At 39.0% G+C, this 23,543-nt stretch overlaps 1 protein-coding gene across 1 annotated transcript in view; it reads right to left on the minus strand.

Annotated features, from left to right (window-relative positions):
* Nucleotides 1–12,105: 12,105 nt before the first annotated feature.
* XKR4 (XK related 4) overlaps nt 12,106–23,543 on the minus strand; it is a 272,483-nt gene continuing 261,045 nt past the window's right edge. The window contains exon 3 of the mRNA XM_066578329.1: nt 12,106–15,626. Within this exon, the coding sequence (XP_066434426.1) occupies nt 14,680–15,626 (947 nt within the window). The 3' untranslated portion in view covers nt 12,106–14,679. The remainder of the gene's footprint in view (nt 15,627–23,543) is intronic.

Consider the following 23,543-nt stretch of genomic DNA (forward strand, 5'->3'; position numbering starts at 1 on the left):
TTCAAATTCCTATCTTAGTAAATACAAAAGCTTACTTTGTCATTCATATGATCACTACAATAACAATGAGACCCACTTCTCTCTACATCCAGTCCCCCTCATACATCAAATGCTCAGCCACAAGCACTGACTTTTTATATATTATGTATTTCAGGTCCAAACTAAATAGTAACATTTTGGGAAATATCTAATAATCATGGATTCATCTTCCTTACATTCTACAGGGTGTTCCAAAACATATATATATATATATACACACTGTACCAGCTTATAACTCCCAAACTCACTGCGGAAGATTAATCAAAAATAGTGCAAAAGAAAACGGGCTTAGGTGCCCATAGCAACCAATCAGATTCCACCTCTGAAAAATGAAAGCTGAGACCCGATTGGTTGCTAAAGGCAACTAAGCCAGTTTTCCCTTGCACCAATTTGGACTTATCTCTTCTACCTAATTTTCCCTCCTTTTCAGGCTTAGTCAATTAGAAATAATGGCTGAAACCAGACGAAGTTTAGAACAAAGCAAAAATTTATGCTAAAGTGCTACTAGAAGTTTGAAAACACAGATGAAGTGGAAAGACAGTTTCAGAGAGAGTTTCAAACAAGACTTCCTATGTGACTTACTATAACTTGAATAAGAGATACATTAGAAGCAGATGAAACTGTTCAGAATGGCCATAAGGAATGTTCTGGAAGACCACAGACATCGATGAGCCTGACAAAGCAAGAAGCGTTGATGGAAAAGTATCTCTAGAGTCTAAGAACATCTGTCAGGCAAGAGGGTCATTAGACTGGAATTTAAAAATCAAACGTTCATCGCATTTTGAAACACTGTCATTGGAAAAGTTACATTCCAATGTTAGTCCATGCTATCAGTGAAGATGATCCAGAGTGCAGTTTTGCGAGTGGTACTTGGTAAGATGTTCGGAGGATGCACAGTTTCCAAGAAAGATTGTTTGGAGCGATAAGGCTACTTTAAAAATTAAATGACTCAGTTGACCCCCACAATTGTAGCTATTGGAGACCTGAGAATCCGCATATTATGGCGGAACATCATGCTAATTTACTAGGAGTTACAGTGTGGTGCAGTTTATCAATGAAGGGATTAAGTGGACCATTCTTTTTTGACACTACTGTGACCACTGCCCTTTACTGGAGCTTGCTACAATGCGTCATGCCACACATTCAAGAGGACTGACGGGTTTTATTTCCATGAAGATGGAGCACCGCCACACTACCATCATGGCTTGAGGGCCTACTTTGGTGAGAATCCACCAAACAGGTGGATTTGATGATAGGTTATGTAGAATACCCCCCGCAAGACCTCATGCCACTCAACGTTTTTATGGAGATACTTAAAAAATAAAGTTTACGGCCAAAAATCAGCAACAATCAAGTATTTGATGGCAGCCCTTGAACAAGAATGCACACAAATACCAAATTAAATTATTCTTGGTGTTTGCAATTCCATTGCTTCATGTTATCTGCAGTGCCTGCAAATGTTGACAAAAAAAATTATTCATTTCTGTATGAATAAACTGTATATTGATAAAGTGTGACTTTATAATCATGCAAAGTGTGTGCATACTTTTTGGGGAAATCCTGTATTTCTTGAGGACAGGTCTGAGACTTTATACAATGATCAGCCATAACATGTATAATATTATGTAGGTCCACTGTGCACCACCAAAATAGCTGCGACCTATTGAGACATATACTCCACAAGATTACTGAACATGTCCTGTGTTATTTGGCCTTAAGATGTTAGCAGAAGATCCTTTAAAGGAGATGTCCCGAGGCAGCAAGTGGGTCTATACACTTCTGTATGGCCATAATAATGCACTTTGTAATGTACATTGTGCATTAATTATGAGCCATACAGAAGTTATAAAAAGTTTTATACTTACCTGCTCCGTTGCTGGCGTCCTCGTCTCCATGGTGCCGACTAATTTTCGCCCTCCGATGGCCAAATTAGCCGCGCTTGCGCAGTCCGGGTCTTCTCCTCTTCTCTATGGGGCTCCGTGTAGCTCCGTGTAGCTCCGCCCCGTCACGTGCCGATTCCAGCCAATCAGGAGGCTGGAATCGGCAATGGACCGCACAGAAGCCCTGCGGTCCATGAAGACAGAGGATCCCGGCGGCCATCTTCAGCAGGTGAGTATGAAGACGCCGGACCGCCGGGATTCAGGTAAGCGCTGTGCGGGTGGTTTTTTTAACCCCTGCATCGGGGTTGTCTCGCGCCGAACGGGGGGGGGGGGTTTAAAAAAAAAAAAACCCGTTTCGGCGCGGGACATCTCCTTTAAGTCCTGTAAATTGTGGGTTTCATTGATTGGACTTGTTCTATTCAGCAAATTCCACTCTAAATCAGAATTAGATCTAGGTAATATGGAGGCCAAGTGAACTTCTTCAATTCTTTGTCCTGTTCCTCAAACCATTCCTTAACAATTTTGCTGTGCAAATTTGAGCACAGAGCACAATATCCTTAAGATAAAGGCCACTGCAATTAGTTAACACATTTGTCATGGAGGGATGTATTTGGTCTGTAACAATGTTTAGGTAGATGGTAAACATCCAAGTAACATCCACATGAATGTCAAGACCCAGCAGAGTATTGATAGATAGCATGCCTTCTTTCCATAATGCATACTGGTACAATGTCCTCTCCATCTAAGAGACACACATGCACATGACCATCCACATAATGTAACAGAAAACGTCATTCAACAGACCAAGCCACTTTCTTTCATTGCTCCATGGTCCAATTTTGGTGCTCACAAGCTTTCAGCAGTGGTCAGAGGTCAGCATGTGCAATCGGGCTGGTTTGTGGCTATGAAGCCCTATACACTACAAGCTATGATGCACTTTGTGTTTTGACACTTTTCTATCATAGTTAGCAATATTCTCTTCAGCATTTGTGCTACTGTAGCCTTTCAGTGTAATGGAGCGGATGAGGCAGCCTTTGCTTCCCACACATATCGATGAGCCTTGGGTGGCCAGGATCCTGTTGCTAGTCCTTTGTTGGACCTTTCTTAGACCACTTTTGGTAAGTAAAAACCATTGCATAACAGGAACAAGACCACAAAACCTGCTGTTTCGGAGATGCTCCAACATAGTGGTCTGGCCACCATAATTTGCCCTCCGTCAAAGTTGGTCAGATCCTTACACTTACCCATTTTTCCTTCTTCCAACAAATCAATTTCAAGAACTGACTGTGACTTGTTGCCTAATTATATTCCATAATTCCATACCCTGGCATTTTCCATTAGCTTAAGATAATCAATGTTATTAACTTGACCTATCAGTGTTTTTATTTTTTATGGCCGGCCTACAGTATGTACATATTAATAATTTTAAAAATGCAAACTTTCCTAATATCTATAGTATTTACAGTTGCAATCAAAATTATTGTGCCCCGATTGAAAATTAGGTTTATTTGTCAAATTTACAAACTTTCGTCTGTTTACAAAAAGACATCAACGAAGAACAATTTAAATAGCTCAACATGACTAATATAACAAGTGATTTCTCCAAATTCAACACAAAATGCCACTTTTAGGGCTTTGTCAGACGAGTGTGGTTTACATGGTGCTACAGCAGCGTGTAAACCACTCTGCAATAGGAACTAATAGGTTCCTATTGAAGCAGTCACATCGACCCCTTTTTAGAAGCACAGAAGCTTGCACCACGGATGTGTGACTGCGCTGCTTCCAGCTCTGTGAAGCAGCCTGGTCGCGCGATCTTTTTCAGGATGACAGCATTTTCAGAATTGTTCAACCTCTTTATGACAAACGTCTTTAGTGCTTAGTAGAGTACTCTTTTGCTGCTAGGACTTGCTGCAAACATGATGTATAGCCAAACACCAGATTTTTACAGCTTTCCTGAGGAATCTTATCCCATTCCCCTCTAGCTTCCTAATATTCTTGGGTTTGCATGTTGCAATCATGTTCTTCTAATCCCACCAAAGATTTGCTATGGAGTTCAAGTCAGGTAACTGTGACAGACACTCCAGAATCTTCCAGGGCTACTTTGGAAACCAAGATGAAGTATTCCTGGAATTATTGTTTTATTGGAAGGTTCAGTGATGCCCAAGCTTCAGCTTCCTCATAGAAGGCATGATATTTTCTTCTATGATTTCCTCATACTTTATTAAATCCATATTACCCTTGACGTCCTGCAGGTTTCCAATGCTAGAGGAAGCAAAGCAGCCCCAAAGCATCACTGAGCTACTGCCATGCTTCCCTGTAGGCAGGATTTTCTTTTCAGCATATGCTTCTTCCTTTGTCCTCCAGACATACTGCTGATCCATAGACCCAAAATGTTCAATTTTTGTTTCATTACTCCGCAGAACATATGCATATTGGAGCTGAATTTTCTTGTGCTTTTGGGTCAGTAGAGGTGTACATCTTGGAGTTCAGGCATGAAGACCTTCAATGTTTAGCATTCGTCTTACCATGCAATCGGGAAACCTTAGGACTTACTGCTACCAAATCTTTCTGTAGGTCTTTTGACCACCTACCTCCACAAGAATCTGGTGGCAGCTGGTGATAGTGTCCTCTTTCTGCCATGTCCAAGTAGTGTAGCTTGTGTTCCTTAAGCTTTAAACTTGTGAACTATGCTTTCAACTGTATCTCTAGGAACATTCAATACCTTCACTATATTTTTGTATCCTTTTCCTTGTTTTCTTATCTTTTTGGATAATTCTCTTGACTTAGCCATATATCTAACATGCAATCAAATGTCACAGCCAACAAAGTCAACCAATACAGGTATTTGATGTGTTTTATCTCAAGCTCATCTGATACAACTAAAGAAGCTCTGGATTAGTTGCATCAGGTGTGCCTGAGACAACGCCTAATTGGCCAGTGCGTGCTCCTATGAGGGATTCTATTCAGGAAGTTGAAAGAGGCATTTTGTGTTGAATTTGAAGAAACCACTTGTTATATTAGCTCTATTGAGCTATTTAAATTCTTGTTTGTTTTTTGTAAGTTTGTAAAAAACCCTGATTTGCAATGGGGGTTGAATAATTTTGATTGGAGCTCTATACAAAAAAACGAGAAAACTAGACAGCTTTTATTTTTTTTAAATTTGTCTTCAAGTTGCTTTATTGCAATAGCTTGAAGTCAGATATTTATGATTTTGCACAATGGAAAATACAGTTGTGCACAAACTTGTTTAGTACAACTTATTTGCCCTGTAAGGTCAGTTACTATAAGTGTTTTTCAATCAGGAGCTTCTCCTAAAAGTCAGAGAAGAAGGACAATGCAAAGAGTAGATCTGCTACTGTTCTAACTCACACATTATTACAGAGGTGTAATGTGAAGCTCCTGTTCTCCCATGCAAAATCTGCACCATAGCCTCCAAACCAACTTGAGATTTTTTATAGCAGTTGTCTTGGCACTAGCCATGGAGTTGCACACTAGCCATGTTTTCTGACTATCAAATGTCACATTCATGTGTTCTGTGGTAGATTGATAGTTCATATAATTATTTCCATATCCAATTTTTATTTTTAATTTTAAGACCATGACTATATACATTGTGCTTCAGTACTGAGAGAGAAACTGAGGTAGCTATACACTGCAACAGCCACTGTGTGATATTTTGTCAAGCACAGGTATGGCCTTAGGCATTCTGTTATATTTGAACCTGTGGCAAACCCCTATGAGAATTTTATTATTATTTTTCCCCTATATGTATTTCTGCCCATAGAGACTCCATATGTTCATCTCCCTCATACATATCTACCCGTAGTGTTGGCTTTAAAAGAATTTTACATAAAGACAAACTCCTCCCCCTTTCCGTTTTTTTACAATCCCTTCTGAACAGACTGTAATCCTGTAAGTTCAGATACGTCTATGAAGAAAATGTCAACATTTGTGTCTGAATGGAACTGCAACTGCTGATATTTTGTATATATTGAATAGCATATAAATCCTTCATTGGAATGAAACACTTCTACATGTGCTTTTTTCTAAATTGCATTGCTGGATCTTCTGAAAGGTGAGTGGATCTGCTGACAATATTATGCTAATCCTTATTACTGAGTTACCTTGTGTATCTAGGAGGTCGTACTCAATCCCTTCTAGAAGGCGACATTTCTTTGTCAATCGACTCCCATTCTTTTCAAGTTCCTTAATGCACCGCCTATACAACGTTTAAAAAATTGTAATTGTTCTTCAGCTTTGGTGCAATTTTCTATTATGTTTTCTACTTCTTAGCCCTTTACACGAAGGATAATTAGCTCCATCTTGACTGGAAATTAAATTATGTGGTGGTCCCCTTTAATCTATTATTTGACAATCTAATAATTCTCAGGACTATTCTCATAATCTGACACTTGATTCAAGCACATAGCTGAAATACAATCTGAAATTTCACAAGACCAGGGCTGTTCCAGAAAACTGGGTAGAGATAATAACTTTTTAAAAAAAAGTTCTTGTACTCGATTTTATATTGACATTTTATTTAGCACTTTCTCTGGAATACTTGAAAATTTGGGTCCTACACTGCTAGTCAAAAATCTTTCGACACCATGAACACTTATGGTTTCAGGGCAAAAACATTCCAGAAGGACATGGTTATTCGATCAAAACAAAAAATATCATTTATTTATAGAGAATAAGAAACAAAAGAAAGATTATGCCATTCAAGGCTTTTAGAGCTGAAAAATATTAAACTATCTGTTATCAAAGAAACCACCTTTTGATTACTCTAGGCATCCTATTGACTAGATTTTGTAAAATGGTTGGTTCTAATTGTTTCCTCGAAGCTAATAATATACTGTATTTCAGAGACTCATTAGAGAAGCTGGACTCTGTTTCCTCTCTTCACGGTCAAGTTCTTCCCACAGACGTTTGCTTGGGTTTAGGTCAGACGATTTTGGTGGCTATTCCATTATTTTTAGGGTACCCTCTTCTGCTTTCTTCACCAGGTAGCTCTTGCAAAGCTTTGAGGTATGCTTTGGGCCATTATTATTTTGCTGCATAATGAATCCCCAGCTGATCAGATTTTCCTGCAGGGACTTTATGGTGGCCAAGGATTTTGAAGCAATGTCAAGAATGTTTGTTGTAGCATGCAATAATTACAGCCTTCATCTCTCAGTCCAGAATTTCTTGCAGCTGAGGGGAGCAATCTCCTATGATTTACCAACTGCAAATCCTTGTGACCACATTGGTTCCTAATGACCACATGATATCAATAAGGGTAATTACCTTGACATCTTGTTACTTCTTGAATACTCATCTCTCATCTTTCTATAGTGGACTGCCAGTCCATTTCATTGGTTCAAAATTTCAGATACTCCAGAACTTTGAAAATCCCAAGGATATGAGACTATTGGAATTATATAGTACATGAACTCATTTCAGTTCACATAATATTATGTCCCAGCAAATCTTGAAAGCAACTCATCTGTAAAACACACTTCCATCTTTAAAACACAGGACAATTTCTCTCCAGTGATTAAAAAGGGCTATCCAGGATTAGAAAAATGTCTGGACAAATGCGGCACAAAAAAAACCAAAAAACATAAAACCTTTTTCTTCCCAAATTCCTGGAAAACCCCTTTAAATGGCATGCAACATCATAGTAGATAAAATAGAAGGGAGCATATTTAGCATATGAAGAACTGTTCATCTTGTGGTTGGTAATAGTACTAAAAAGATAGAAGATGTTTTTATCTTGCTGATACCAAATAATTATACATCTTTACTTGCTACCCATAAAATATAGACATACATACAGTAAATGAGATATTTTCATTGGCCTCCTATCAGGGATTAACATTCTCATAGACACATATAGGACTAGACATTTCCTAGACATTCTCATAAAGATTCATGTTAAAAATGAGCAACATCGTACGTCAATCTATCTGACATAATATGTAATTTTTACCATAATTATATTAGAAATATACAGGTTTATGATCCATACTGTATATAGATGAACAAGTGTTACCAATGGAAAACGTGACTATAAGGATTTAAAAGCAAACTATGCAAGCCATCTTTTGATGGTGAGAGGACACATCAAAGTACTCCCATTAAAATAGTATTTAAATACTATATACCATTTATACCCATTTTAATTAGATTAATTTCGTAAATAAGGACTGCACAATTTTCTAATATACATGAGTTTAAAATTCTGCTCACATAAGTACCTTTTCATTTTAGTGCACAGTTGAATGGTATGGTCCATGGATGAGTCTTGTGTAGTACAGTACATCCATGGGCTGTAACATGACCTGTACCATGTTCTAGATCATATGACTAAATAAATGAAATGACAACTAGAATGGATCATCCACTTAAATTCCTATTATTAAAGGGATTGCCCAAATTCATATCTACAGGACATGGAACAATTAGTTAATAGTTAGGGTCCGACTGCTGGGAGTCCTTTTGATAAGGAGAACAGGAGTCCAGAGGGTCTTTGCATGAATGGAGTGATGGTCGTACATGTGCTCCACTGTTCTAGGATGTGGATAGGGGATAACTTTAATTGGTGGGACGACCCCTTTAATGCATTCTTTGTCTTTTTTTAATGCACTGATATATTTCAGAAATGAAAGAGAACTACAGATGTAGTAAGTAGGACATTCTGAATGACCGAATAGTTGAGGGGTCCTATGCAATGCAACTGGCACAAATGTTGCAAATTTAATAAACTTTTAATTTAGACTGTTTATATGAACCTAACTTTCATGATGATGGATTAGAACTGTGAAAATTACTTTATGCAATTTTTAATTTGTAGCCAAAAATTCTCAAAAAATGTAGTACAATACATGTGAATGGAGTTTTCAAAACCCTGTTCACATACAACAGAGTTTAAGATGCCAATTAGAGATGAGCGAGCATACTCGTTAAGGGACAATACTCGAGTGAATATCGTCCTTTTCGAGTACCTGCCTGCTCATCAGAAAAGATTCGGGTGCCGGTGGGGGGCGAGGGGAGGGACGTGGGGCAGCGGGGGGGAACGGGTGGGAGATCTCTCTCTCCCCACCTCCCCCCTGCTCACTCCCGCAACCCACCGCTCACCCCCACCGGCACCCAAATCTTTTCTAATGAGAAGGCAGGTACTCGAAAAGGACGATACTCACTCGAGTATTGTCCCTTAACGAGTATGCTCGCTCATCTCTAATGCCAATCCTATTGTGGACTTCAGATAGATTTTCATATACGGTTTATTCTGTGGATTTTTTTCAGAACTGCAGAAAAACCTGTGCCAGAACTAAATATCCCTTATATCATTTTTGATTAGATATTTCATAGTATCAATAATTTTATATATTACTTTATGTAATAACAGCAAAACACATGTGAATAGAGGCTGAGGACAATTCTGAGCTGCTCCTCATAAGCACCAGACATTGAAGCTAGCCGAAATATTTACTTTGCCAATGTCTCTCTGCAGTAAATTAATTTTAGCAGGAACGTGGTAAAGCACAACTAATGTTCTGATCTTAGGTAATGATGAAAAGCTAATAAATACCGTAATGCCACTCGGTAATGTGTTTCATTACTGCAATAAAAAAATGAAACATGAAAATAATGACACTGGTGAAAAGCCAACTATATTTTGTCAATCAACTCGATAACTTACATTTTTATCTTATTAACTTTACTGATGATAAATAAGTTCATAACAAAAAAAATCTTTTGAAGTAAATTAAATGTTTACAGCACCAAAGTTTGCATTGATTTGCACACACACATACGCACAAATATATTTCACCATTTTCCTATGAGTCAAGAATTCACAATTTATTTCCTTGGCATGCTTATTCTTATGTGTAATTTGTTTCCAATATCAGCGTACTTATTTCTTGTGACAGGTGGCAACATATGACTGATTAGCCTATCGAGATACTTTATAACCAGAGACAGCACATGACTTGAAAACATTTAAATTGAATTCATCTTGGAGAATAATCTTTGGTTATGTTTTTTTTTTATTCTGGGGACTCATAAAAGTTAAACAAATGTACTCCACTCAAAACCTCGTAAGATAGATCCAAGCTTTAGTTGACTGGGGTTTCTTTTTTTGGGGGTCCTCAATCATCGAAGTACAATGATGCAATAATGATATTGGGCTCCATTGTTTCCTGATGAATGAATTAGAGCAAGCACTCACCTGGTGCCAGGCGGGGAACCCTCAACAAGGTAGGACCCGCCAGCACCTATGTGTCCCAGTTGGCTGGTCACAAATCCCCGTCCTGTGTATTTGTATTTATATGTGCACAATCTGTATGTTTTTAACTGTTATGCTTGAAAAGGGAGCTTGCCATCGCTGAAACGCGTTGCAATATACACTCCGTACTTCAGTAACTTTTTAGTGAATAAATATAGTTTATTAATAGAGATGAGTGAGTAGTGTCTTATTCGAGTACCTGCCCGCTCGTCTCTAAAGATTCGGCTGCCGGCGGGGGGTGGGGAGCAGCGGGGGAGAGCGGGGAGGAACGGAGGGGAGATCTCTCTCTCCCTCTCTCCCCCCCCCCCCGCTCCCCCCTGCTCACTGCTCACCCGCGTCCGCAGCCGAATCTTTAGAGACGAACGAGCAGGTACACGAATAAGGTACTACTCTCGAGTAGTTTGCCTTAGCAAGTATGCTCGCTCATCTCTATTTATTAACCATTTAGCTACTGGGAAGTTTATTTCATCCCACCCCGATTCTTGGAATGCAGAGTCCTTTTTTCCTTTACTTGGTTAAATGAGTTGGACACCTTTTTTTTAGTAAAAGAGGGCATAAAATGGCATATGCTTAATCCATTGAAGTAACTTTCATCATGTTGTGCATCTTGATTAGCAAGCACCACTGGTGCCGAAGCAAACACCGGAGACTTGTCCATGTACAGTATGCCAAAGAGAAACAACTGCATAGAATGAAGCTGAGTGGGACTCTTGTATCCTATTTGTTTTTAGTTTGGACTCTTTATCATAATCCAAGGGCTTTAGAAGTTCCAGTGCCTGTACATGTGCCGGATACTGTGAACTTTAGCACCTGCACAGTACAAGGCGAAATCGAACAAGAGGGCAAAACAGTCACATAACTAATTTGTCCTTCTGCTCAACCTGAAGGCTCTTTTACGTGAGACAATGATCAGGCACGGATGTTGAAACAAATGTTTGTTTATCCAATTTTCGGCCTATGTGACTATGCCTGCGATGAGCCAAGAAACAAGCAAATGCACGTTTGTTGGCTGATTGGATTCTTAATGTGAGCACAAAAATGTTCACTTATCGGCATCACATCTCCTCATGTAAACAGAGGATGTGCTGCTGAGCAATGGACTCTGTATGGGGGCAAATGATTGTGTTAACTTGTCTAGCGCTACTGGCGATTATCTGTCATATGTGAATGTCAGTAATGAGCACCAATCTACATGCTATATTGTCAAGCAGCACTTGTTAACGGGCAGCATATCTGCCTGTGTAAATGTAGCATTAGCTACCTTCTGCACTGGATCTCTTTGTGACATCACATGGATGAGGAAGATGCAGATCTTCAGAGTTTGTATCAGTAAATGGTTTTTACTAATTAGAATCAACTATATAATGAAAGTAAAAATAACTTTAGCGATTAAAATATTTGCTTATTTTATGGACTTTTGACTCTTCTTACTAAAATGTGGACAACCCCTTTAAAAACCCAACCTAGACTACTGAAGATAAGCCTGGAGATAAATATAACCAATGGGTTCGCCCATTGTTGGTATGTTAGTCAATGATGTGACGCCAACACCAGCCTTGAGGTCACCTGTATGCTCTGCAGGTGTTCAGTTGCTAAACTAATTTATGATGAATAAACTATGGGTAGGATTTCCCAGCCTGCAATAGGATATCTTTATTGAGAGTGGAGTCCATATGGATACTTGTCAAATACTAATGCAATAAAAAAAAAAGAACAAACCCTTCCTAAATAAAAAAATAAAATAGTAGACATCTCCCATAAAATGAATGCCACTATTTACAGATACCGAGGTTTGGTGTGTCTTGCTTATAAGTTGGGAAGTCATCAGGTAAAAGTTTATACAGTAGGGTTTCCGCAAACAAAAATGTGAGATACAATTAACGTCACACACTGTTTCTTCATGAACCCCCAATATACAGGTCACGATAAGTATTTATTCAACTTAACTTTTTGTGTATTTAGAAAGTGATTTACATTAGATTTCAACAATAATTTACCATTTAATATAAAACGCTTTGATGGGAGCAACATATAACATGAAGAGACCAACTTGGTGCTGAGTCATTGGATTCGAATTGCTTGCTGCAGGCTTAGACATCTTATGTATTCACAGTCAAGGACAGCTACAACTCGTAGATTGCTCTGTAAATTCACATCATCATGTGGCCTACTTTTGATTTTCCATATACTGTATGTTTAGTAGACTCTCTTGGAGTTCTTTAAGGCCTGGGTAAATGGTCGAGCCTAGCCCTCCAAGCTCTAATTTTAAGACTATCTCAACAAAAAAGTTTAATAACAATTGTTTGTGCGAAATAAAGTTAAATGTAACCTAACCTATTGGCCGCCTTGAGAAACCTTACCACTTCGTGAACGTCAACTATAAGAAATCTCGGGTATCCAGAAGTCTATTCTTGAATATCATAGAAAATGTAGTTCAGCAGCAAAAATTTTTGTATGTTTTTATCTATATTTGACCATGGGGACAGACCTTATACATTGAACGATGCTATTGAACATTACAATTGGACTACTTGATCATTTCACAGTTGCAAGATATGAATTGACATAAACATCACATAGACCCCTAACCGGTTTACGGTACAGCACCTCTTGCCGAATACTGCATGAACCTGAATGGATCAGATTGTATTTTGAGTTGATCTTTTTTGTATACTGTTACATGAATGCTTTCAGTGAGCATTTGTGCTCTCAAAGAACGGTTTTTAACAAAAATGATCAGCATGGCAAAGTGCTGTCAGTGAAAGGTATCCCATTAATACAAGTTGGCTGTAGCCATGTGTAACTATGGATCAATGAAATCATTGTCAATACACTGAGTATAAAATCTCATTGAAGAACTTGTTGAGCTTCAACAACCATTTTACTCTTATTGGTGAAGAATTAGACCAAATTCAGGCTTTCCCAACCTGCATTAACATGGTTGATCTATGCACGTAGATTGTAAGGTGGCATGAAAACCCCACAGTCTATAAAAAACAATACATCAAGAAAACCAGTAAAAACATGAGTGAACTCTTGGGTTGTGCAATGAGTTAGCATCTTTTCCTCTTAGAACTGAAAGCACCATTGGGATATATATTTTCTGTGCAGGTCGGACCTAAGGAACTGCAGCAACAAACCACCGTCTTACAACTGCTTTAGTGTGGTTCTATATGAATATGAAAACAAGTCTTAAATAGGACCAGGATGATCTTCCACGTATGTAATTTATTCTACGGTACTGTGTATACTTACTAGTAGACGACCCAGATGCCTCTAAAAGTCATCATTTTACTTGTTTATAGATATAAAAGGTGATCTGTCTGTACATATGGAGAACTGATATACACCTTCTGGCTTCATACTCTTGCATGGCTCATCATGCCACATGTTCTGTGTTCATCAGGCAACAAGAGCAATCATATACACTATTGTAATGTTTGGCACTAGGAGGGTACGGCTTCAGTTCATTTTTGTTTAGCTATCATACCTGCATAAATCACATGGAGCCATGCATTCAGAGTCCTGAATCTCATCCCCTGTATAGTACATTGAACTAATTGCTTTTGTTTTTTCACCATAAAAAGTTCCACTAACATTTTACACACTTAGTCTACACATTTTTTTTTGCCAACTGGGTATATCATCATGATTATCATTTATGTCTCTTTTCCTATGGCAACAAAGGTTTTTAGAATTTTTTTTCTTCACAGAGTACTTTCACACAGTAACAAGCTAACCAAACACATTGCTGTTCGCCACTGCCGTTGGTCCACTTGACCAACTGGAGTTCTAAGTATTGAATAGCCAAAATGGAGATGATTTGTGACCCAGGGCCATGCTTTTGATAAAGCATGTAAGCCCTTAACGTTGTATAATAGGGATAGTTAAATGTGGGCATTGCTACCATTTTTATTATTGCACTTACTGTTGAGTATGGGATTTAGAAAACATATCATAAGAGGGACATCTATTGTGTACTTTAGTATTACCAATTTCCACATTTAACTTTGGTGTGCGAAGACCTGAAGCACAGAGGTTGCCTGTTGTCATATGATAACTTTTTTTTGAGGTTGTTACATACAGCATCTTGTAGACATTACATTTCTTAAGACATTTATGGTACCTATATGAAGGTTAGTTAACACAGAACTAGACAACACATTGCCTACACTACCTAGATTTACTGCCCTTGGCTTTTATGTTCTCTTCATCTAGAAGTTCACCTAGTCAACTGTCATGGGATGCACCATCAGCATTTTTTTCTTTACTTATCGTAATATTGAAAGAATGATAATCATGATGAATAGCCATTTCAAAATGGTTTCCATGACGTCATAAGCCATGGCTTGTAGATCAGTTCTGATAGAGACTATGCAGTTTACTTTTAGCCATCAAAGGGCTGTCAAGTTTTATTTTTCAGATTAAGGTTGCAGCTTTTTAAAGTCCTTTATGTTTTTCTGTCGTTGGAATCTTCTGTCGTCGGTGTTACAACGTTGTTTCGTATTCCAAACGTTCCTGAATAAGTGCATCATCTTTATACTGCAGCCGAGGGGGAGAAGGTGAACATTCAAAAGCTAAAATTGCCTTACGTAGGCTTCTATCCAACACATGTCTTTCCCAGGCTGGATACCTGTTTCTAAACAGGTCAATTTTAATAACAGATTCTTCAATCCTTGGAGGCCGTGAGGATGGAGTTGAAGGGGCTGTTGGCCTCACCTGAAAAACTGGCATGCAGCCGTCTCTTTCGGCAAATTTTTGATCTCGATCACTGGCAACACTCCGGTTATTGGACATAGATCTTAGAGTGCTTGAAGCCACTTCAGGGGGCAAGGGAAAGGCAGTTACAGGGTCCTCACAAGCACAGCTTGGTGACTGCCCAAATCTAGGTCCATTAGGATGAAAGAAGGCATAGTACATAAGCATAAAAACAATACCAGTTAAAAAGCTGCTAAACACTACACACAGTGCTGGGATAGCAAAAGCATCCAGGATTTGGGGGGCCTTGTATATGTACCACAAGGTACTCAAGGCAGTGTTCTCCAGAAGGATGACAAAGTAATAAATAAACAGCCTGCACCGTGTCCTTCCTTCCTTGACATTAAACCAGCTAAAGATATAGATTATTCCAACCACCATGTCGAAAACAATCTCCTCCCATTTAGTTATACAGAACTCTGTTTCACAATGCACAATCCAGAAGGTCATGATGCACCAGTGAAGGACAATAAATATTCCAAAATAGAGTTGGAAAACTGAGGCAAATAGAGCAAATGTTATAACTCTTGCTGCAATGGTAAAGAAATGCCAGCAAAACTGGATGATCACGGCCATGTAACTGATGGGTTTCTTGTCATCTCTTGAATCCCGTAATGCCTTTTGGTAAGATGCCAGGGCCCAAGCCAAGGATACGAGGGAGGCGGCAGCAGTTAGACCTAAAACATGAACAAAAATATGGCTCAGAAACACAGATATTGAAATATTGTTTAAGATATTTTAAATTTTCCATAAAACATATTTATTGCATGACTGCCAATGAAATTAATCATTCAATGTCTGCTTAATTATACGTTTTCCCTGGATGTATGTAATGTTCATTGTTTTTCTCCCATACTTACCTACATTGACCTGTCACCCTTGCTAAAGGGGAAATTAAGTCTGAATTAAAGTAGTTCTATACCAGAGAGTATTGTTAAATTTAGGGGTGTCATAACATTTATATATCTAATGCTACTACAATTCAAACATACTTTAATGTGTTTTACACATGTTCCCTTTGTCTAATATTATATTTTGGTTAAAGATTCTAACTAGAGATGAGCGAGCACGCTTGGATAAAGCAGTTACTCGAGCATGCTGAGGTGGGGGGCGGCGAGGGTGAGTGGCGGGGTAGCAGGGGGGAGAGAGACAGATCTCTCACTCTCCGCCACTCTCCAATCACCTCCGCCCCCCGCCGCACCCCCGAGCACGCTTGGACCAGTAAGCAGTTACTCGAGAAGAGCGATGCTCACTCTAGTAACTGCTGTATCCGAGCGTGCTCGCTCATCTCTAATTCTAATACATTCAATGTAACTAATATACAATAACATGACTCATAAAGGGGGCAAATAATTTTTTTTTTATAGAATTCACAGAATTCTGGAATATCACAACAGAATATAGTGTCTTTAAATATTTGTTACTTTTCTAGCTCAGTTTGTCTATTGATTTTTGCCGGATGTTAAGAGTCTGGAAGGTTATGGTGAATATTGAAAGGCTATAATATCTGCTTTCTGTCAGAAAAGGACATTTTCAAATGTTATGGAATAAAAATGTTCAAGAAAATTGCAAATAGTTCATTACATTTAAGTTTATACATTTTTGTGCACGTGACAATGCTCAGTTTTAATGGCTTTTTTTCTTCAGTTTGACTCATAATGTTCTCAATACAATAAAATGTATACTAGAGAAATAAAATATATCCGAACAACTTTTGGAAACTGTAAAATTGAAGCATTGATTTCCAAAGTGACTTAAATCCAACAAATGCAATTTTCCACAAAACAGTATTTTCTGTAGTGTGACTTTGGACACTCTGGGATAAAATATGATTTTTGCAGTCAATGTGTTATAGGTAGAGATGAGTGAGCACGCTCGGATAAAGCAGTTATTCGAGCGAGCATCGCTCTTCTCGAGTAACTACTTACTGGTCCGAGCAGGCTCGGGGTAACAGGGTGAGAGTGAGAGAGATCTCTCTCTCTCTACCCCCCCGCTAACACCCTCCGTTTCCCGCTCACTCCCCCGAGCCTGCTCGGACCAGTAAGCAGTTACTCGAGGAGAGCGATGCTCGCTCGAGTAACTGCTTTATCCGAGCACGCTCGCTCATCTCAAGTTATAGGTATTCAAATAGTTTTGGCTAGCGCAGTTTGCTAATTATATAAGAGATATCCCAAGTATATAACCACTCCTGTCTCAATTTGTTTGGAAAATGGATATAAGCACCTTGGAAATGACCTCTTCAATTGCTACTAATATAGATATTTTCTGATAAGAAAGATAACTTTAAAGCGGTTGTCTCGCGGCAGCAAGTGGGGTTATACACTTCTGTATGGCTCATATTTAATGCACGATGTACATTACAAAGTGCATTAATATGGCCATACAGAAGTTATTCACTTACCTGCTCCGTTGCTGGCGTCCCCATCACCATGGATCCGTCTAATTCTGATGTCGTCTTGCTTTTTTAGACGCGCTTGCGCTGTGCGGTCTTCTGCCTGGTGAATGGGGCCGCTCGTGCCGGAGAGCTGGTCACCGCGTCGTCATCGTAGCTCCGCCCCGTCACGTGTGCCGATTCCAGCCAATCAGGAGGCTGGAATCGGCAATGGAAAGCACAGAGCCCATGGTGCACCATGGGAGAAGACCCGCGGTGCACCATGGGAGAAAACCCAGTGCATCCCTGGGAAAGGACCGGCGGCCATCTTAGGGAGAAGATTTTTATAACTCCTTATTTCGTCGGATCGGTGAGTAGCAAGCGGTTTAAAAACCGCTTTAATTTGCTATTTTATGCCAGGAGGGTGACAGGGGGAATAGGGTAATGTAAAATTTTGATGCTTGTCGCGAGACAACCCCTTTAAGGACACGCACATTTTTGTAACTTTTTTCATTGCTCCATTGTGTGTAAAAAAAAAATAATTAGCAGCTTTGCAAATAGTCCTGATTATAAATCATCTGTTATGTTGTGACTACATCACCTTTGCAGAGCTATGCATCTCTGGTTACAGACTACAAGCACACCTTGTATATTTTGATCTTGCAATCATACTCCCTTCCATTTGCCCCACTGGTTTTTGGGGCTTCTACCCACTAGCGTTTTTTTTTACGCTGCGATATCGCAGAGTTTTTTTCAATGGGACTTTTTAATGTTAAAATCGCATCGCACAAAAAGTGCGAGTTTGTGCTTTTGCGATTTTTGTGCGATACAATTTTAACATTAGAAAGTCTCATTAAAAAAAAACGCAGCGATTATTGCAGCCGTAAAAAAAAAGCTAGTGGGTAGAAGCGCTTAAGGGTTATTTCCTTTATATGAACTGATGACATATTTCTATGCTAAGCCCTTGCTTTATGACCGCAACCTCTGGAATCACCGCTGATCCTGCTATGATATTATCCCGTAGCTTGCTGGCAGGCAGACTATGGAATTCCTTTTTTGTTATTTTTGTGATTTCCTTCTACCTGCAAAGGCAGACATTCTAAAAATAAAAGGATATAATAAAAGGAATTGCAATTTAAAGGTGTTGTTCTATCAGGACAACCGCTGTCCAAAAGCCCTATGTTCTAACAGAGCAAAGTTTGCAAACCTTTTCTAATTTCATGGTTGGGAGCCAAATTCAACCCAACACCGAAGGAAAGAAACTTTTAGACTAGGGCTACATGTCTATTTTGATTGTGACACATGTAGCAAGTAAAAGATGGCAGTAAGGCCCTGCTACATTGCATCCTAATGCAAGTCAATGTGGTTACTTTGCTTACTTACAAGTTGCTCCGATCTGTCAATCAAAAGAAACCAAGATCTGACTGATTTTTTGTAATTGTTGGGTCATAGCAACTTGCAAGACCATATTCACTTATATTAGAATGCAATGTAGCAGGGCCATAGCACAATCTTTGCTTGCACAACACAGGCTGTTCTGAAAGCAGCCGTAGCCTAAATATGGAGAAATAAGAAATTGTGAAATTGCAAACACTTGCTGATAAATATTTCATTGTGAAATTTGACAGTAGTAATATGCCATCCAAATTGCAACTGTTTTGTGGTTAGGATATGTCTGCAATAATGTCAGTTTTCAGTACATATTATTATAACTCAGGTCTCCCATGGCAAGCCAAACAGCAAGAGGGTTGCAAGCCACAAGAAGCTCCTGAGCTTCTGGTTTGGAGCACAGATTTAGAGCTTTGGAACGTCTCAGTTTAGGATGACCCTCTATGAACTAGTGCAGAGCCAACCACAGTATTGTGTAGAAATTATCAGAGTTTTTCCTGGTAGATCGGCACTATATGATGATTATACAGGGTGGCCCATATATAACGATACAGCTGCTTTTTTCTTGCAATCTTGCCATGCACACAGTTGTTGTTCAGAGTCCTCCTGATTGTGGACTCATGAACATTAACATTAGCTACTGTGAGAAAAACCTTTTTGCAGTTACCTTGGGCTTCTTTGTAACCTCAGACTATTGTACACCTTGTTCTTGGTGTGATCTTTGTTGGTCAACCACTCCTGGTGAGGGTAAAAATGGTTTTGAATTTTCTCCATTTGTACGCAATTTGTCTGACTGTGGATTGATGGAGTCCAAACTCTTTAGAGATGGTTTTACAACCTTTTCCAGCCTGGTGAGCATTAATGAGCGTCTAATTCTGAGGTCCTCAGAAATCTCCTTTGTTTGTGCCATGATACACTTCCACGAACGTGTTGTGAAGATCAGACCTTTAAAGATCCCTGCTCTTTAACCCCTTACTGCTACAGTGTGTAAGTCTGTATTCTGGCTGGGAAAGTGTTCCTGTAAATGGACGTAGACTTACGTCCTATGGATGGCACAGGCTCAGAAGCTATGACTGACAGCTGGCCTTCTGCTGCAACACAGATTCTGCTGTTAACCCCGCATCCATAACAACTTACATTAAATTGAACACATTTTTTATCTAGCATGACCACAACCATAACAAAACAAAAACACAGCCAAAATGCCTATTTTCTTTATTTTGTCTCCCGAAAAAACACAAGAAAGGTGTTTTAGGTCAAATATAAGCAGAAACATAGAAAATTCTGAAGGGTTCACAAACTTTTAAGTACCACTGTAGATGTTGCATAAAGAAACATTTGATTAATTTAGGCCTGGTTACCTGAGCATTTCAAGAGAATACTTGAAGACCCGTACTTATGCAACTGTAATTAGAAGGACTGATAATCTATTAACTGACAGAAAGGATATTGATCCACATTGTGGCAATTAGTGAGCAGTAAATGAAGCAAGTTTGTTGGTGAACTTCAATTCACTATAAATTTCCTATCCACAGTTCTCTGCAAAGAAATAAATAACAGACTGTGAGCCCTTTGTTTTAGGATGCCAGTAATCGTAGTTCCACCCATCAATAAATCATCTCATATCCTAGTCATGTCCTAACATAATAAGGAAAAGGATTTTGTTAACAAAAACAGGCTTTTAAAGGCAGCACAGTATGAATCACTAAAGATTCACACAGGGCCTATGCATTTTGGTGGGTTTGATTCTAATTGTATAATATCTCAGTCATGGAATGTTTACTAGTATAGAATCATAGACTGGTAGAGTTGGAAGGGACCTCCAGGGTCATCGAGTCCAACCCCCTGCTCAGTGCAGGATCACTAAATCATCCCAGACAGATGTCTGTCCAGCCTTTATTTGAACACTTCCATTGAAGAAGAACTCACTGATCTGGATATTAATTTCTCCAGCAGGTTCTGGGGTATTCTGTAGCTTCCTAATCGCAAAACTCTGATATGCGCATGGAAGAAGAATTCAGACTGAGACACGTGTCCAGTATGAAGCTTACTGAGCTCTGAGGCAAAAACAATCCCAGAACTTCTTTTATTAAAACACATAATACCTGCCTTTTATGGGTGTATAACATATTACATACGTGGTCCATGAGCATAATTATTGGCTCTCCAGCCAACTGAGTCCCCCCTCCTCCTCCTACCCCTCCCAGCGTCCGTCTCTGTAAGACCATGAGGTCCTTTGTTCTAGGAGTTGAGAAGGGGGAAGGTAAGTGAGATGCCCAAGCTGTAGTTCCCAGCTGAAGACCTATGTAATTTAACCCTAGAGGGGCTGCACTGGAAGTTTACGTTGGGCTAATGTTATAGCACACATCTTTCACCATGCCATTGTCCAGCAATTACTATAATGGAATTATGCGGCTATCAGCCTCTACAGAGTTAAATCACTACAGCTGGGTAATACATCTAGTTTATACAAATCAATAGACATTTTACGCTAATTAATCATCATTTCTACTACACTCACCACCTCCCGTGGTAACCTGTTCTACTCATTGATCACCCTCACTGTCAAAAAGTTTTTTCTAATATCTAATTTGTGTCTCCTCCCTTTTAGTTTCATCCCATTCCTTCTGGTCTTTCCTTGTACAGATGAGAATAGGGCTGATCCCTCTGCACTGTGACAGCCCTTCAGATATTTGTAGACAGCTATTAAGTCTCCTCTCAGCCTTCTTTTCTGCAAGCTAAACATTCCCAGATCCTTTAACCGTTCCTCATAGGACATGATTTGCAGACCGCTCACCATCTTGGTAACTCTTCCCTGAACTTCCTCCAGTTTGTCCATGTCTTGGGGTGCCCAGAACTGGACACAGTATTCCAGATGAGGTCTGACTAAGGAAGAGTAGAGGGGGATAATGACCTCACATGAGCTAGACTCTATACTCCTCTTAATACATCCCAGGATTGTGTTTGCCTCTTTTGCTGCTGCATCACATATTATAAGAGAAAAATGAATTACTACCTGTTAAATATTTAATCACAACTGTCTAACATGTAGTAATTCGTGTTTCTCTTATATTATGTTATTATTTTCATAGCTGTTAAACACGGCACAATTAGATTCTCTATTGAATACATTAACCACCCACATTTTACTTATTTTTGAATCTTTACTTGTTTTAGCTTCCTTCTTAGTTTGTTTGTATTCAATGTACTTGAATTAGTGACAAAGACAAAGAAACAAAACCATTGAACCTAATTGCTAATCTAAGAATGCTATGTAAACAATAATATCAACAAAATACATTTCGCAAGAAACCAAGCTGCTCGATACCAAATCATGTGAAGGCATAAATCGTTACTCTTAGATTACAGGAACAAAGGTTCCTCGGGTACATTCTCTATTCTATATATAAAACCTGGTATTGATGTACTCTGAACACTTAAAACTCCCTGACTGCTGGAAATGATGTATAGTTACTTACTTATTTTCAATTGCTTAAATAGCACCAACATATTCCACAGTGCTGTACAGAGATTACCATCAATTTTATAAATCTTAGTCCTAAATGGGGCACAAAATGTAGTTTCCTTATCTAACGCATGCACCTAGTAACACAATACGTTAGCTAAAAAAAACATATGTCCATCTAGTTCAACCTATTACCTCCAATGTTGATCCACAAGAAGGCAAAAAAAAAACAACAAGGAGATAAAAGCCATTTTTCCTCAGTTAAGGGAAAAACATTCCTTCCCAACTCCAATCAATCAGAATAATCCCTGGATCACCGACCTTTCTAAAGTTATTAGTGACTAAAACATGTAATATTGCATCACTCAAGAAAGACGTTCGGGCCCCTATTAAACTCTTTTATTGAATTTGCCATCACGACATCCTCGGGCAGAGAGTTCCACAGTCTCACTGCTCTTACAGTAAAGAACCCCCTTTTATGTCGTTGAAGAAACCTTCTTTCCTCTAGATGTAGATGGCACCCCCTTGTTACAGTCACCGTCCTCCTTATAAATAGATGATGGGAGAGATCTCTGAATTGTCCCTGATATATTTATACATAGTTATTAGGTCGCCCCTCAGCTGTCTTTTTTTCTAAACTAAATAATCCCAATTTTGATAACCTCTCTGGGTATTGTAGTCTGCCCATTCTGTTTATTACTTTGCTTGCTCACCTTTGTACCCGCTCAAGCTCTGATATGTCCTTTGAGTACTGGTACCCTAAACTGTACACAATATTCCATGTGTAGTCTGACCAGTGACTTGTAAACGAGAAGAACAATGTTCTTATCATGTGCCCCTAGAGCTCTTTTGATGTACCACATGACCCTATTTGCCTTGGCAGCAGCTGCCTGACACTGGTTGCTCCAGTTAACTTTACAGTTAACTAAAATCCCCAAGTCCTTTTCCGTGTCAGTGTTACCCCGTGGTTTCCCATTTAGTGTGTAATGGTGACCTGTATTTCCTCTGCCCATGTGCATTAAACTCATTTGTGCCTAAGCTCCCAACTTATCCAGATCCTCTTGCAATCTCCGTGCGTCCTCTCTTGTGTGCAGATCTTTACATAGCTTTGGATCATCTGCAAATATTGATATTTTACGGTGCAATCCTTCTACCAGGTCATTAATAAATATATTAGAAAGACAAAAGTTTGGATCAGTGTATGTTCTGGGTGCTGTAACCTCCTACTGATTACTTGATTGACCTGGACCCCCTAACAGTTAAAACTGTTGACATGTCCCTGTAAAATGTCAAACGTTTTTTGAAAGTACAGCTACACTCTAAGGACAATTAGTAATTACAACAACCAAAACTATTCTTAGTTTGTTT

This window comes from Eleutherodactylus coqui, chromosome 9 (assembly GCF_035609145.1).
Source record: "Eleutherodactylus coqui strain aEleCoq1 chromosome 9, aEleCoq1.hap1, whole genome shotgun sequence".
Lineage (NCBI taxonomy): Eukaryota > Metazoa > Chordata > Amphibia > Anura > Eleutherodactylidae > Eleutherodactylus > Eleutherodactylus coqui.